The following is a 16,016-nucleotide window of genomic DNA, read 5'->3' as shown; positions in this document are numbered from 1 at the left end:
TCTCCAATGATTTTGTGTTGTGTTAGGGTGTCCTTTGTTGGAGTATGGATGCCCCTTTTTGTCATATGTTGGAGGGGAGAGAGTCCCAGGAAAGTTCACTCTGCCAGGATGCTGATATCACTCCTGTTTTACACTTTTTCAATATCTTGTTATCCCAAATCTTTAATACCTTTTTACTGAATATGGTAATCTAGTCTGAGTTGTGCTCTTGGGAATGAAGGGACTGAATTTACATCTGAGACAGGGGAGAATGGTAGTTTGGGAGAAGCAGGGTTCAAGCCAGTAGGAGCAATGGTATGGAGCCAGGACATTAGTAGGGAGGCAGGTGGCCACTGGGCTGGATTTCTAGAACATGAGAGCTTTAATGTTCTTGAGAATTCTGAGAAATACTTGGGAAAGGGAACCTGACAAAAGACGAACCTCCTGTGGTCAAGTAGAATGGGGCCGTAGGGCAATTAGGCAAAAAAAAAAGGCTTCCATATTGGAAAGGAGGAAGTAAAACTATCTTTAGTCACAGGTGACATGCTCCTATATAAAAAAAATCTTAAGGAATCCACAAAGAAAATATTGGAACTAATAAATGAATTCAGCAATGTGTTAGAATACAAGATCAATATGCAAAAGTCAATTGTAGTTCTATACACTAACAATAAACAATCTAAAAATGGAATTAAGAAAATAATTCCACTGACAGTAGTGTCAAAAAGAAGAAAATACTTAAAAATAAATTTAACAAAAAAAGTGCAAGACTTGTATACTGAAAATTAGGAACATCATTGAAATAAATTAAAGGAGACCTAAATAAATGGAAAGACATCCCATGTTTATGTGTTAGAAGACTTAATATTGTTAAGATGGCAATACTCCCCAAATCAATCTGTAGATTCAGTACAAACCCTATCAAAATCCCAGCTGTATTTTTTTTTGCAAAAATTGATAAACTGATCCTAAAATTCATATGGAGATGCAAGAGACCTGGAATAACCAAAACAATCTTGAAAAAGAAGAATAAATTTGGAGGACTCACACTTCCTGATTTCACAACTTACTGCAAAGCTCCAGTAATCAAGACAGTATGTTACTGGTGTAAGTATAGACATATAGAGCAATAGAATTGACTTGAGAGTTTACAAATAAATACTTACATTTATGATGAGTTGATTTTCCACAAGAGTGTCAAGACAGTTCAATGAGGGAAATAATAGCCTTTTAAACAAATGGTGCTAGGACAACTATATATCCACATGTAAAAGAATGAAGTTGTATCCCTACCTCAGATAATATAGAAAAATTAACTCAAAATGGGTCAGAGACCTAAATGTAAGAGCTAAACCTATAAAACTCTTAGGGGAAAAAGATAGGTGCAGTTCTTTATGACCTTGGATTAGGAAGTGGTTTCTTATGTATAACACCAAAAGCACAAGCAACCAAAGAAAAAATAAATTTATTTAGTTATTAAAATTAAAAAGTTAAAAACTTTTGTGTTTCAAAGGATACCATCAAGAAAGTGAAAAGAAAACTCACAGAATGGGAGAAAATATTTGCAAATCATATATCTGATAAGGGTCTTGTATCCAGAATATGTGAAGAATGTTTACAACTCAACAATAAAAAAGACAAATAGCCCGTTTTAGAAGTGAGCAAATGATCTGAATAGACAGTTCTTCAGAGAAGGCATACAAATGGCCAATAAGCATATGAAAAGATGCTCAACATCATTAGTCATCAGAGAAATGTAAATGAAAACCACAATGAGATACTACCTCATGCCTGCCAGATGGCTATACTAAAAAAGATGGACAATAACAAGTATTGGCAAGGATGTGGGAAATCATACTCCTTATACACTCCTAGCAGGAATGTAAAATAGTGCAGTTGTTTTGGAAAAGAATCTGTAAGTTCCTCAAAAGTTTAAACAGAAGTACCATATGACTCAGAAATTCCACTTCTAGGTATTTACCCCCAAGAGAATTGAAAACACACGTTCATACAAAAATTTGTACACAAATGTTCATGGCAGCATTATTCATAATAGCCAAAAAGCAGATACAACTTGAATGTCTATCAACTGATGAATGGATAAACAGAATGTGGCATATCCATACAATGGAATATCATTCAGCAATAAAAAGGAATGAAGTACCGATACATGCTACAATGTGGATGAGCCTTGAAAACAGTATGCTAAGTGAAAGAAACCAAACACAAAAGGCCCCATATTGTATGATTCCATTTAACTGAAATATCCAGAATAGGGAAATCCATAGAGACAGAATGCAGAGAAGTAGTTGCCAGGGGCTGGGGGGAGGGGGAAATGGGGAGTGACTGCTAATGGGTACACGGATTCTTTTGGGGGTGATGAAAATGTTCTGGAATTAGACAGTGGCGATCGATGCACAACTTTGTGCACAACTAAAAACCATTGAATTGTACACTTTAAAAGGATGAATTTTATGGTATGTAAATTTTATCTTAATAAAAAAAGCAGTGAGTCAGTCACAAAGATGGGGAAGGTAACTGCTCAAATGCCAGAGAATAAGCAAGAAGCTGGGATCCAGAGGCCATAGCAAGCCATTCTCTGCAGTCACAATGAGAGAAGTGCCTCTGGAGACACTGGGGACAAGGGCAGGTGGGAGTGCCTGCGTGTTTAGCCTGGGGGGACAGCAGAACTTGGGGACTCTGAGACGTGTGGTGAGAGCAGCAGCAAGAAGTTTGGAACACAGGCAGTGCTGTGGATCCTGTGTAACATAGGCCTTTCTTTGGGGCCACTCAGTGAGATGTGAGAAGGTAGAAGAGTGGAAATCCTGCCATATGGCTCCTGGGGGGGATAATGAGCCACACACTTGTGGACACGCCTTTGAAGTGACTCATATAGGGGCCACAAACTAGTGGAGCCCAGGAGGCATTTGAGTCATTATTATTTAGCTACAACCTCAGTTTAGAAGCCTAGGACACGTAAAAATAAACCATCTGGTTGTACAATGATTGGGCAACATGCCTTAGTGGCAGTGATCTTTCCAGAAATTATCTGTAGCATCATACAAGCCTTGACGACAGAAATGGCAGACACTTTCATGTCCTTGCATTTTATCTGTTATAATCCCAAATGCCAAATGTGCATCTTGCCTACTACAAAGGGGTCATTGCAATCAATAATTGATTCAAGGCGACAATATTGTAGTACTCTGGTGCATAGTGTGGGCGTGGGGGAGAAAAAAACAGGAAGCAATGACAATATTGATAAAAAACAAAGGATAAAAATTATCCTTTGTCCCTATCATTCAGTTGACCACATTTTAATCACTTGTATTTCCTTTGGTAGTAAATTTAGTAAAGTCAGCACTCTCTCTAACTTTCTTGTCACTGAAAGCTACTGGTCCTGGGAGGCTGGGTAGTGCTGTCACCTGCTGCTGTTATTATGGAGAACTGCAACCAACTCCACAGTCAGAAACCATCTATCGCATTAGTCCAGTTTCACCAATATTGCGATATATTTTAATTGTTATCGACCGATTGTCCTTTTAAGATAAAATCACCTATACCTTATGAAATTTTGGTACTACTGTGATAGATGTTATGAAAATTTTGAATTATTTTCTGTCAAAGCTGGAGGCCTAGATTGGCCAAGTGAGACTGTGGGTGAGGTGGGGGCAAGGTGGGCCGGACAGGCCACACTGGCACTCGTCTTTTTAAAGATGCCAGCATCTGTCAGGGGAAGGAAGGAACCCATCACGTAGCAGACGCCCCAGGAGACAAACCTTGTCACCTGCTCTTCTGGATTAAAAACGAGCGTTGATTTGTTCATAGTCATGGTGCCAAAAATTAAAATTTAACATAGAAGTAAATGTTATAGGAGAATAAAATGTTTTCATTGATCATAGCTAGTTTCCTTTTCCATAATTCTTTCTTCCTAGTGAACCATTTTTCATTTGTTAATTTTTCTTCTATCTGTCAGCTTGTAAAGTTTTGGGGCGTTTACATGTTTACACATAATGGTACAAAAAGTCATCTATTAATTCATTTAAAATTTTTCATACTATAATTTACTCTTTGCCCAAACTGTAGGCAGACCTAGGATAAAGTAGACTGAGTGAAGAGGAACCAGAAAGAAAACTGCAGTTTGGGGCACATGGTAAGAATCTTATCCACGAGAGCATTCAGGGATGGGGCAATGGTACGTGCACCTGGCTCTCCCTGTTGGCTTGCCTGTAGAGGGACAAGGGGAAACCCACTGAATTCGGAGCCTGAAGCTCTAGATTAGAGTTTTGACTCAGACACTTCTTAGGCATGTGGTTTTACCTTTTCAGTGTGTTTTCTCATTTATAAAATGGTGATAAATAACAACATCTGCTTCATAGTGGTGGGGATTAAATGAGATTATGTGTGTGAAGGCACATTTTCCACTATAAAGCTCCGTATGTGTGTCTACACATCTTGTCTACATAACTGCCATTCTGTTTCTTCTTCATTGCTAAGAGCATCCTGATTTTATGTGGGATGTTTGATCTCAGCTAATCATTTCATCTCTATTTGCCCTCTGCCACTTATTTATTTTCTCAGCCTCCTTTGCAGCCGTGAGACCCACTTCCAGCCAACAAGAGGTAAGGGGAAGTCTGCTGGGACTTCTGGGAGAGTTTCCTCCCTGAGAAGAGGAAAGGCCCTTTTCCCACCATCACTGCTGTTCCTTATTGTTTGGATGCTAGTGGGAAATCATGATTCTTGGAGCTGTGGCAGCCATCTTGGGAACATGAGGTAAGAAGCATGGGGATGAAAAGCTGACTTGTTGAGAATGGCAGAGTAGAAGTACTGGAAATTACCTGGGTCTTTTTGGCTTCATAAAATTTCTGAACCAATCTGGAACTAACTCCCTTCAGGTTTCTAGGTTTGTGAGATGGTCAATGACTTTATTGATTGAGCCACTGCTAGTCAGATATTCTGTTACTTGCAACCAAATGCATCCTAACTGATACCATATGTAGGGTGCTTATGTGGGGGCATGCATGTGAGTGTGCTTCCTTGAGGTCATGGCAGTATAACAGGAGAGAGCGCTAAATATGAGAGTCATAAGCTGGGGATCACTGGTTCTAAATTAACACTCTGAGCCTTCACTTACTGATTTATACAATAGGAATAATACCACTTAACCCACAGAGTTTTGGGGACGACTAAATAAAATAATACAAGTGAAAATGCTTTGCAACTCAACAAGGGCTATATAGACATAAGGTGTTATTAGATATCCTCTTGCTGTTTGACTACAGTGGAGGAATTATGAAGGCATGCAGGTACAAATGACTAAGTGAATAGTCAACCCTGCCCCTCTTTCATGGTCTCCACCGAAGTATTCCCAAAGGACTCAAGCTACCCCCTCAAAGCAGCACTGTCTAGCTCTCCATTTCCCATACTTAAAGGCTCTTTGTTTCTTTTTCCTTCCCCCCTCATTTCAATCCTTCTAATAAGAAATGGACTCATCTTGTGCCCATCACCTCAGGCCCAGTTAATTGTTACCCACCAGTCTGGTTATGTGTTGGTGTGTGCCCAGCGCTTCCTCTGTTATATGGGGGCCCTAAACTGATGAAGTGATAACTAGTAGAAATTTCAGGGGGCTGTGGCAGGAGGTCAAGGAAAAGCACTTGGCTTCTTGGTGCTTTTGGGAGACTCCAGTTGGGAGGGATGCTCAGCTCACAAGAACTCCACTCTCTGGGAAGGATCATCCACAAGTATGTACCCCAATGTCCTCCTCCATGCTAGGTGACCTTGTCCCTGGCCAAGGGTTGGGTGATTAATGCAGGCTGGGGCAATCAGAAGCCAGGGATTTTTAAAACTGGAATTGGGGAAATAGATTTGGCAATCTCTAGTGAGGTCTGAGTTCTTGGTTCTGCTTATTTCTGAGGCCCACCTGCACCTCTGCCTTTCCTGCCATGATATGAAATTTTCCCAATGAACCCCTTTGTCCTGGTTTGGGTTGCTTCAAATATGGGCACTGAGACAAGGACTTGGTTGCAGGTGGTCTATTTGGGTGATGATCCCAGAGAACATAAGTGAAGGAGTGGGGAAGTGAGACAGGGAAAGGGGAAAGCCAATAAGGGTATAATAATGAGCAGATTTCTGCTGTGGGCAACTGGGGCCCAATCCTGCTGGGGACCTCTGGGAAACTGTAGACCACATCTCAAAATCATTCCACCAGAGGACAGGGAGGATGGGGGCATTTATCACCGACTTCCATCCCCATTAGCTGAGGTTTGTCCCTAGGGGTGCCTGTTCCCTGGCACTTATGGGTCATGCATGCAGCACACCCAGGCAACGTGCCTTGGAGATGGAGAGAGCCCCAGTGCAGAGAAGCAGAGAGATTCAGGCTTCTGAGGTGCAAAGCTGACTGTACTGAGAACTGTTGACAGCTGCAGAACTCTGGTGGGCAGAGGCCATATTGAGACAGGCATCAACGCGGTCTGCCACACCCCTTCTTGGCCTAAACTAGTTCACTTTGGGTTTCTGTCACTGGAAACCAAAGGAGTCCTGGTTATGCAGCACACTTCAGTTCTTCTCACAGAGTCAGTCATGCCTATCTTGGGCCAGCCCTCTGTACAAGGCATTGCTGTCAGGAGTACTTCCTTGACATATGCTGCTGAGGGCTCATGGGGGCAAAAAGACTGGGGCAAAAAGACTGGGGCAAAATTTATGGGCTGACTGTGGGGCAGGGTGTCAAAAATGGCTCATTGTTGTTGTTCATCCATGAAGTGATGCCATCTTTTGTCTGGTGAAGGGCTCTGAACATATACGAGTAGTCAAACACCTGGGGAAATACTAAGGTGCTCACTCTATTCTTTTCCCTAGTGTATAAATAACTCACTTTTGGTGCCATGTGATCTCAAAGTGTGATGTCTAAGCTGAATTTTAAAGACATAGTTCTTTTGAACAGCACATGAATAGAATTGAATGGTGAACCTCAAACTGAGATGAACCATGGTTATCTGCTGACCTCCTAAACTACTGGAAAGTTGGTTTTCTTTTTACTGACATAAAAACAAGCCAGTTGCTTTTGTATGGAATGCATTCAGCTGCAGGGAATAGAAATTTGACTTTAGGAGCTCATATGAATCGGAGCTTCTTTTCCTCACGTAACGAGAAGACTGGTAGGGGATGGTTGCTGATGACAGTTCAGCAGCTGACCGTGCCATCAGGATCTCAGACATGGGGTCACTTTCATCCAGGGGATGAATTATAAGTGTGTCCACCCTGTTTAATCCTCCTATTGAAGGGAAGTTCTATGTAAAGATAATTTCAGAGACTGGAGAAGTAAATAAAAAAAATTAAAAGTAGTGTTAAAAATAATGAGCACAAGAAAAACAAACAAAAAACCCAAACAAAGCAAATATAATGAGCATGTACCTTAGGATTCAGCAGTGTTCTGTTTACAAAAGTGTTTTGCCTTGTACCTCGTCCTGGTCTCTGTCATACTTAAAATAGATATTTCCTCTTTGTTTTGTTTTGTTTTGTTGTCTCCTGTGCTCTGGGGTCAAAGTCATTGCCACCAGTAGAGGCAGTCGAGCAGAGAGAGCAAGGACTCTGGGCCCTGGAACCACACGAGTTGGTTGATCTGCGACCATTTTTGACCTACAAAAAGGGTGATGTCTTATAGTTCGATGTAATATTATAATTGTCATCATTTGGTGAGCATTTATTGAGTAACGATTATGAAATCACTTTCACAGCTCCTGAGTGACCAAGCTAGGACTCAAACACTATTTGATGTCAGTGTCCCCATTGAGAAGCTCTGTGCCATGCCACCCCCCTCAATTTTTATCAAATACTCCTCATCTTCTGGCCTCCAGGTGATAAAGCTAAAGATAGAAACTTTTCCTACTTTTCAAACTTCACTGTGCCCCCTCAGAATTTGTGAGAAAATGCAGCCAGCATTTTCTGGAAGATTAGGAGGGCAGTAAGATTCCGTAGCCACCTTCCGGCTGACATTTGAGCCCTGCTTTCAGCACGGTCAAGCCTTTCGGAGGCAGCCAGCGTATGGCTTGTATCAAACTCTATATTTAGGAAGAACAACTGTGAGCTATGACAGGAATTCTCTTTAACACTTCGCCTTAAACTGAGTTCCCCTCCAGCCCCGAGCCAGGAGCAGTTCGAGTACTTGAGCTATTTCAGCCACATGAAAAGCATCGGAATTGAGATCGCAGCTCAGAGGACACCGGGCATCCTTTCCACTTTCTGAGGAGCCTTGTATTCTCACACCTGGCTGCCTGGGACTTTCCTTAGGCAGTAAACAAATACATAAAGCAGGTAAGCAGGAGGACCCAGCTCGAGCAACTGGGATTTCTGAAGATTTCTTTGATACCTAACTTGAAGTGGCTATTTGGAACTTTGTAGGCTTGTAACCAGTGGGTGTAGCTTCCTTGTAAATTCACTGTTTATTTGTGGTGTTGCTACTTCTGTTTTATAAATTGTGTGTGTGTGTGGGGGGCGGTGTTGAAAGAATATTGAACTAGAAGTAGTTCTCTTTGATAGGGACCTTAACAAAATTTCCACAGTCCAGATATGATGATTGTGACCCTGAACATGATGTCATTTTGATTCTTATGGCCAGGGTTACAGTCGGTCAGCTGCAGACTGATTCAGGTTGTAAGCCTAGAAATAATCAGGGGAATTTGGGACAGAGAAAAGCTATAATGCTAGCTCTTAGGTTTACTTAAATCCGATTTCCAGAGTTGTTACACAGTACAAGTTTAAAATGCTTTTCTTCTCTCCCTAAGCGCAAGGCTTGGCCTCAATGATAAAGTTCTAGTAACGTATAGATCGATTAGTACTGCAGAACCATCCTGTCGAAAGCCCCGCTTTGGTCACAGTTTTCCCCGCACCCAGCAGGGTAGAGGGCAGCATTCCCGTGTCTTTCTCTGTCGGCACCAGGTTCTGGTACATGACAAAGCCGAGCGCCTCTTCCCTCTGGCATATTTCAGGCAGAGTCAACAAGGAGTTAGTTCAGACAGCTGAACATCTTTCTACACCCTTCTCAGGAATTATTTTTAGCTGCAGGACAGAAGATAATTCCCTTTGAGACTGAGCTTTAGCCATTTAATTGAACTTTAAAAAGAACAAACAAAGCCCCCGTCTCCAAATATTGATCTATTTCCCTCTGAATCCCTTCTTCTTAAATTAGGGATATTAATGTTGACAAATTTTTAGTAAGCGAAAGAGTCTTATTTAGAAGTCAGATCTTAGGTGCTGCCCAGTCAAAAGCCAGCGGAGGTATAGCATACATGACTCAGCGTACAGACCATTAAAGGTCCCCACTGACCTGCACAGCTGCTAGGAAAACTCCGCTGTGGTAAGCCGGCAAGACTTGCCATTATAGTATAGGCTTTGTAAAAGTCAATATATGTCTTGTCAAACTTTCCATTATTCCAAGTTTTGGCCAGAACCAGGAGACACAGTAAGAGAGTGCTTTAAAGAGCACCTCTTTGCATGAAAAGCTGTGGCCCCGATGTGAGTGGAGTTGAGCATCTAAGGCATAGCTTTCTTTTTTCGGTCCCAGCACAAGACATGCAGATAAAGAGGGAAGGTGCATTCTACAGTCTGCATCCCTAATGGAGGTGAAGGCAGGGCTAGGGAAACAGCCAGGGAACACTGTCTATTTTTATTCATCAGTGTACATTGCCCTGATTTCTCTTCGAATAATGAGGACAGCAGGAACGTCTGCAGAACTGACTTACACAAATGTTATCTAGCCTGTACGCAAGGAATAAGAGCGGGGATCTGACCAACTTTCTAGAGATGTCTCTATCGCAGATTGACATATATGTTCAGGAGGCATTCGAATGCAAAGGAGTTTATACCAAAGCTATACAGGAGACAAGGCCCAAGGTGTAGCCATCCGTTAGGATCAGAGGTCCACAAAAAACAAAGCAATCCATTAGTTCAGTGAAAAAACAAAATCAGCCTAATTTGTAAAAAAAAAAATCAACACAGTATAAATAACACAATCATTCATTGCCTGGTTTTAAAAAATATTTCAACCTGTTATTGTTATAACATGAATTCCTAATTTCCAAGTTTCAAATTGATGTACAATAAATTTTTAAAAGTTGCCGAGTGATATTTGTTACTCTTTAGCTGTACATGCACAGAGAATACTATATGCTGAGATATTTAAGGTCCTGTGAGAATTATTGCTTTGCATGACTTCTAATAGCTTTTGAGGAACAGAAACATTAAAAATTAAACTACCAAGCTTTTCCTTTTGAAATTGAGCTGTGTCCTAGATTCAAAAATTAAAAATCCTTCATTGACTCTTTGACATTGCAGGGAAACTGGCAAGCTATTTGAAACATGTTATAGATCAGAATGCATGCCTGATTGTTCAATTTGTTGTTGCTTTTTAATTTTTTAACCATATTGAAAATAATTCTATCTAGACCTTTATAGCATGGAGGCCATATCTATATGTTACTAAAACATTCAGGTGGAACTTTAAAACAGAATTCCATTGTTTTTATGTATGTGATTCCAAAGACTATATATTTGGATATACTAATTATAAAGATTTTTAAAAATTATGTGATTGTTTAAAGCTGCAGATCAGTACAGTGATCGGACTCCCTAGCAACGGCAACAAAACAAGAAACGTTTGCATCTCGTTTTATAGTTCACGAGGCATTTTCAGGAACATTATGTCATTTTGATTCTTACCACAACCTGTGAAGCAGGTAAAATTTAAGGAAGAGGAAATGGGCCAAGAGACGTTGAGTGACTTAGCGCAGGTTATGCAGGACTTGTGGTGAATGTCGACACTGCTCTCTGTCCATTTACGTTTACTCACCAGGTAGCACACACACTTACACCAATCGCTAGAGGAAAGTCAGTCAACCCATTTTATAATCTGGGTTAAAAAAAGCAGCATGTTTCCATTTCACTGAGTTTTTAAGTTTTTCAGTTGGTCCTGGTGACATTTCATAGACCAACCTCTAACACCACTCATCCCCGGGATAACAGGCCAGAGCCCGGGCAGTGCCTGCTGCCCCTGTCCCGGTACACCTCGACCACTAGTCACCATGCTCTAAGTCAGGTCTCACAAGCTGAAAGAAAGCACAAGTCCTTTGGGAAGGAATCACTGCTACATTTTGGGGATCTGACATGGTCACGTAAGTCCTATTTGCCTTCTGAGACTGTTTCATTAAGAAAAAAGAAGATAGGTGAGGCTTGCCGGCTGCCTGTGTTTACAGAGCCTAGGTTCTGACACACAGAGCGAGGAGGGGTGGCACACGTCCTCCCAGCATCTCTCAGGGCGCTGGGGGAAACAGACACGTGCACAGCGCGCGGAGAGCATCGCAGTAGTAAGAACGTGGTACAGGCCATTTCTCTCTGGTGTTCAACTGAGAGGAGGCGCTCCCAAGGGACTCATGCGCAGCCCAGGCAACAACTAATTCAGATCAGAAGTTCCATTTCAAGTGGAGAGCTTCCAAGGCCCCAAACAAAGGTGTTTTATTCCCACAGCCTCTTTGCTTTGCTGCTCTTGGCAGGGGGGCAGGAGGGCAGGGAAGGAGATGATAGCGCCTTTCAAGTTTCTGATTGCCTATCATTAGCATCAGGGGCGAGGCATCTCAGCATTTCTCCTCCTGAATGATTTATCCTGGAGCTCTAGTGTTCCCTCTCCCTGAGGCATTAGGAAGGAGAGTCTCTGAGTAACCTCGGAAACTGAGACTGAAAGAATAGATGGCCAGTGAGAAGGGTGACTGCCCAGTTGAATCGTGAGTTAAGTTCTAATTTATCAAGACCGAGAATCTGAATGCTGCCACCTCTAACAGTTTCTTATTTGTTTTTTCAGGGATAAGACTGCGTGAATATGTCGAAACAGCCAGTTTCCAATGTCAGAGCCATCCAGGTAAGTAGGCATATTTGTGTTTTAACATCAGCTCTGCGACTTCTGGCCTGTTTGCTTAATAAATCAGACTTTTTGTGATTGTTCACCCCTGATGATAAGCTTCAAAAAAAACACAAGTTTTCTGTCTATAAGACTCCTAAAGTACAATTGAGAAAGGATCCAAGGCTGGTAAGGTACAACTGAGAAAGGAGAAGCTATTCTTGTTTAATTGTGCTGAATTGTAAGACAGTCAAAGTTTATGAATGAGAATTAAACAATCTTCCACAAAAATGTAGTGTGTACGTTTTTTGATGTGTATGTTTTTGATGTGCTCATTGATAGAGAATTTAAAAATTCAATTTTTATTCTTATCTCAAGTTGAGTTTGTTGACACATCTGTTTAAAATACATCTTTCTTTAAGTGATATCCTTTTCTTGTCAAATGTTCTTCCCAAGGCTGGGTTTTTATCTTTTGAAGTCCATATGCTATCCCATCTCCTCGTGCCCTCCCAGAAAACAAATTCTTTGGTGGTTTCAACTGACTTAAGTGTCATCTACAAAAAGGGGAGGGGGAAGCAGGCATTTTGGAACATGAATACAATTATTAAAATAACTTTCAAGATTTGTTTTTACTCAGTACTTAATTTATTATTTCTCTTATGGGTTCTGTGTTGAATTCTCAAATGGCTCCTGCCCTGGGACTCTGGGCACAATGCTGTATTGTAAAATTCCATCTTTCCTTTCTGTCAACATGGAGCCATCTGTGCTTTCTCCAAAGGAACTTTTAAACTTTTTTTCTTGGACTTTTCTGAATACTGCAAAGCATGCAGCAGTTCCTGAATATTTTGGGTCTGATGCACCATCACAGCACAAATGCATTCACAAGCAGTTGACCATATCTTGGCAGGGCATGCGTGTGGCCAGGTTGTGGAGTTGGAAATCCTAGCACACGTGGAGGGGAGTGGCGGGACAGGTCTTTACCTGTCATGACTAATGCATAGCCTCCAAAGGATGGGGTTCTTAAGTGGCAAGATGTTTAACAACCTCTGGAAACCTGTCCTAGAAAAAACCACCAAGGAAGGGCCTACGCATTTGGCAAGGATCCAACTCCACGTTGCCACGTTTGGCCCTCTCGTGTCCACCTAGGGAGTCTCTGACATCCCCTGATGTTGGTAGTGGATTTTATTTTGCCTCCCAGACCTGTGGGCATCCTTGAGCTTTCGAACCTTCTCTTTCACCCAGTGTGCATAGGGGTTAGTAGCATGGGCTCTGAAGCCAGATTGCTGAGGTTTGAATCCTTAAATCCATCTTGCACTGGTGTGGGATCATGGGAAAACTGCTTTACCTACTTGACCTCTCTTCCTCCATTTCCACATCTGTAAAATGGGTATAGTTACAGTACTCACCTCCTAGGGTTACATGTTCAGGATGCTTAGAACAGCATAGTAAGCCCACATTAAGTGTCAACCGTTATTATAATAATTATCATTCAGGAATGTTTTATGTTAAAGTCGTGAGAAATAATACCATTTAACCATTGCATTTGAAGCTCCTGAAGTGCTAAATACAAATGTTCCTTTTCATTTTGCAGGACACAAAAACATAGTCTTCTCCTGGGCTGCCTTTGTTTCTCTTCCTTTTAAAGCTGAAAGTGTGTTGATTTTTCTCCCTTAGCGCTTCCTGGCCTCCCTCAAGTCTACACTGAAAATTCACCAGTATTTTATCTACTAATTTTGACCTTGATGTATTTTTAGGTCTGTAATATTTTAAAAGCTGCTATTGACTATTCTCAATAGCTGTTATTATACTGCATTAAAAAAAAATCCATCCAGTCTACCAACAAAGGCAATGCGGTGGTTCCTTATGGGTGTGGTATTGCCTCTTTCAATAAATTTTATGCCACACAAAAAGCCTAATTTAATGCACCTTCAAATGAAATGTTATTTCTTGTGGCTAAATAGGATCTACATTATCTGATATTTTCCTATCATCTCTGCATTAATCTGAAGTAGGTTCCATTAAATAAAAGATGAAAAAGGTTACAGTCTTCCATTTTTATATGGTATACACGGTTTTATATGGTTTATTTTAGGAATATTATTTAGGGTACAGTCATGTCTAGAACAAATAGAAACCTCGACTGATGAGGGAGTGCCTTTGTTGTCTAAATACCACTTAAAGATCTTTAATGTTCTATTCAACACACTCTGGTTGCTTCTCCTTTTTGTTAGGATCTTATCTCCAATTCAGTTCAACTGTCATTTCCTGGGCGCATACTTTGTGCCAGGCACCATGCTAAGTGTAGGCTGTGCAAAGATGAATTGATACCTGATCCCTATGTTTGAGGAGCTCATGGTCTCCAGGACTCCAGTTCTATGACTTTGGACAAGTCATTTAGCCTCTTTGTGCCTCAGTTTCCTCATCTGTCAAGTGGAGAATTAATAACAGTCCCTATCTCATAGGATTGCTTTGTGGGTTAAATGAATTAATACATGTAAATGCTTAGGCCAGTGCCTGGCTCGTAATTGCTTACTATGTTTTAGCCGTTATCATCAATCATCATCATCATCTAGTTCAACAGTTTCCCAAGTATGCCTCTTGAAATGCTAGTTTTATGAGATGTTGTTAATTAGAGGGTTCCACGATTAAGTGTTTGGGAAACACTACGTTAAGCAAAGTTGAATAGGTTCTTTACTGCAGGATTTCTTAGAGTCCATAACTTGCTGACAGCATCATATATTTCCAAGAAGGTGGTGATGTATGCAATGTTTTCGAAACATATTGGACCTTTTTAATGAGTGTCTTGCAGGATAGTATTTTGCAGTGCAAACTTCTAGAAATGATGATTTAGAGCTATACTTTGGCTGGGTTGTGCAAACTTAAGCCACTGTCAACCATACTTCTAACAGTCAGGTATTTGGGGAGTTAAATTACCGCACCTGTGTGCATCAGACAACATGGAGCCAAACAGTTGCAAATCTCTGCCCAGCCACTCACTCACTCTATGAACTTAGTTCATCCTTAGTTTACCCTTCTGTAAAATGGGGACTACTTAATAGGATTGTTATAATGAATAAACAAAATAATGTATGACAAGTGCCTGATTTATAGCACACAAATTCCTTAACAGATGGCTCTTCTGACTATACAAGTAATGCATGGAATGGTCTTGGTTTCTCTTCAACAAGTTCCATTTCCTCTGTACCCCAGAAAAAGAGGGTACAGATGGGTAGGGAGATGGTATAGAGGGTAAAGAAGATGGACAGTTGTCTTTCACATTGACATTGAAGAAGAGTGGCCTTTGAAGCTAAGGGGACTCTATCTAAGTCCACATTTCTTTTTAGTTGTATTAATGAAATCTCAGCCAGAGGCATAAAAATATCCTGAAGGCAATATCCTTCCATAGCCTGGAGAGGGCCTTTGTCTCCTAAGCAGCTGATGAGGCTCTATACCAGATGTTGGCAAACCTTTTCTGTAAAGGACCAGATAATAAATATTTTAGGATTTGAAGATCACTGGGTCTCTGTTCCAGTTACTCAATTCTGCTGTTATAGCACAAAAGCAGCCATAGGCAATACATAAATGAATGAGTGTGGCTGTGTGCCAATGAGACTTTGTTTACAAAAACAGATGGCAGGTTGGATTTGACCCCCAGGCCAGGACGTAGTTTGCTGACCTTGGTTTTGTACTCTCTAGGCTATTTGTTAAACCCCACTGTTGGTGGGAATGGAGTTGCAACCAAGGTAACATCAGCATACTAGGCACAGTGGGTCTGATCTCTTCAGATGAGAGAATTTGACATGACAGGTGGTGGGGAACACTGGAGCTGCTGAGAAATCTAATCCCATCAACGATCTGCTCTGTGAGTCTCTCTAATGAGTCCAAGTGACACTGGCCACTGGCGGCACCTGCCTGTCCTTCCCCTTCCTCCTGAACACACCCCCTTTGGAAACCACCATGGTCCTCCCCAGGGCCTTAGCCCACCCGGAGCCAATGTTCTCTGGGTCATCACTGGTCCTTTCTTTCCATTGTTGATCAAAGTAAGCTGAGTATTATTTGTCCTCTCCCATGAGACCTGAGAGCTTCATGGTTGAATGGAAAAGAGTCCTGTGCCCTAGTGTTAGCTCTGCCCTGTGACTTCACTCCCTGGTCC

The 16,016-nt window shown here is 41.4% G+C and overlaps 1 protein-coding gene across 1 annotated transcript in view; it reads left to right on the top strand.

Annotated features, from left to right (window-relative positions):
• SMPX (small muscle protein X-linked) overlaps nucleotides 1-16,016 on the top strand; it is a 124,811-nt gene that overhangs the window by 64,723 nt on the left and 44,072 nt on the right. The window contains exons 3-6 of the mRNA XM_014847923.3: nucleotides 4,066-4,132; nucleotides 4,561-4,752; nucleotides 8,115-8,289; nucleotides 11,828-11,884. Coding sequence (XP_014703409.1) covers nucleotides 11,846-11,884 — 39 coding nt within the window. The 5' untranslated portion in view covers nucleotides 4,066-4,132; nucleotides 4,561-4,752; nucleotides 8,115-8,289; nucleotides 11,828-11,845. The remainder of the gene's footprint in view (nucleotides 1-4,065; nucleotides 4,133-4,560; nucleotides 4,753-8,114; nucleotides 8,290-11,827; nucleotides 11,885-16,016) is intronic.

This window comes from Equus asinus, chromosome X (assembly GCF_041296235.1).
Source record: "Equus asinus isolate D_3611 breed Donkey chromosome X, EquAss-T2T_v2, whole genome shotgun sequence".
NCBI lineage: Eukaryota > Metazoa > Chordata > Mammalia > Perissodactyla > Equidae > Equus > Equus asinus.
Note: the sequence above shows the minus strand (reverse complement) of the source record. Positions and strands in the feature narration are given on the sequence as shown.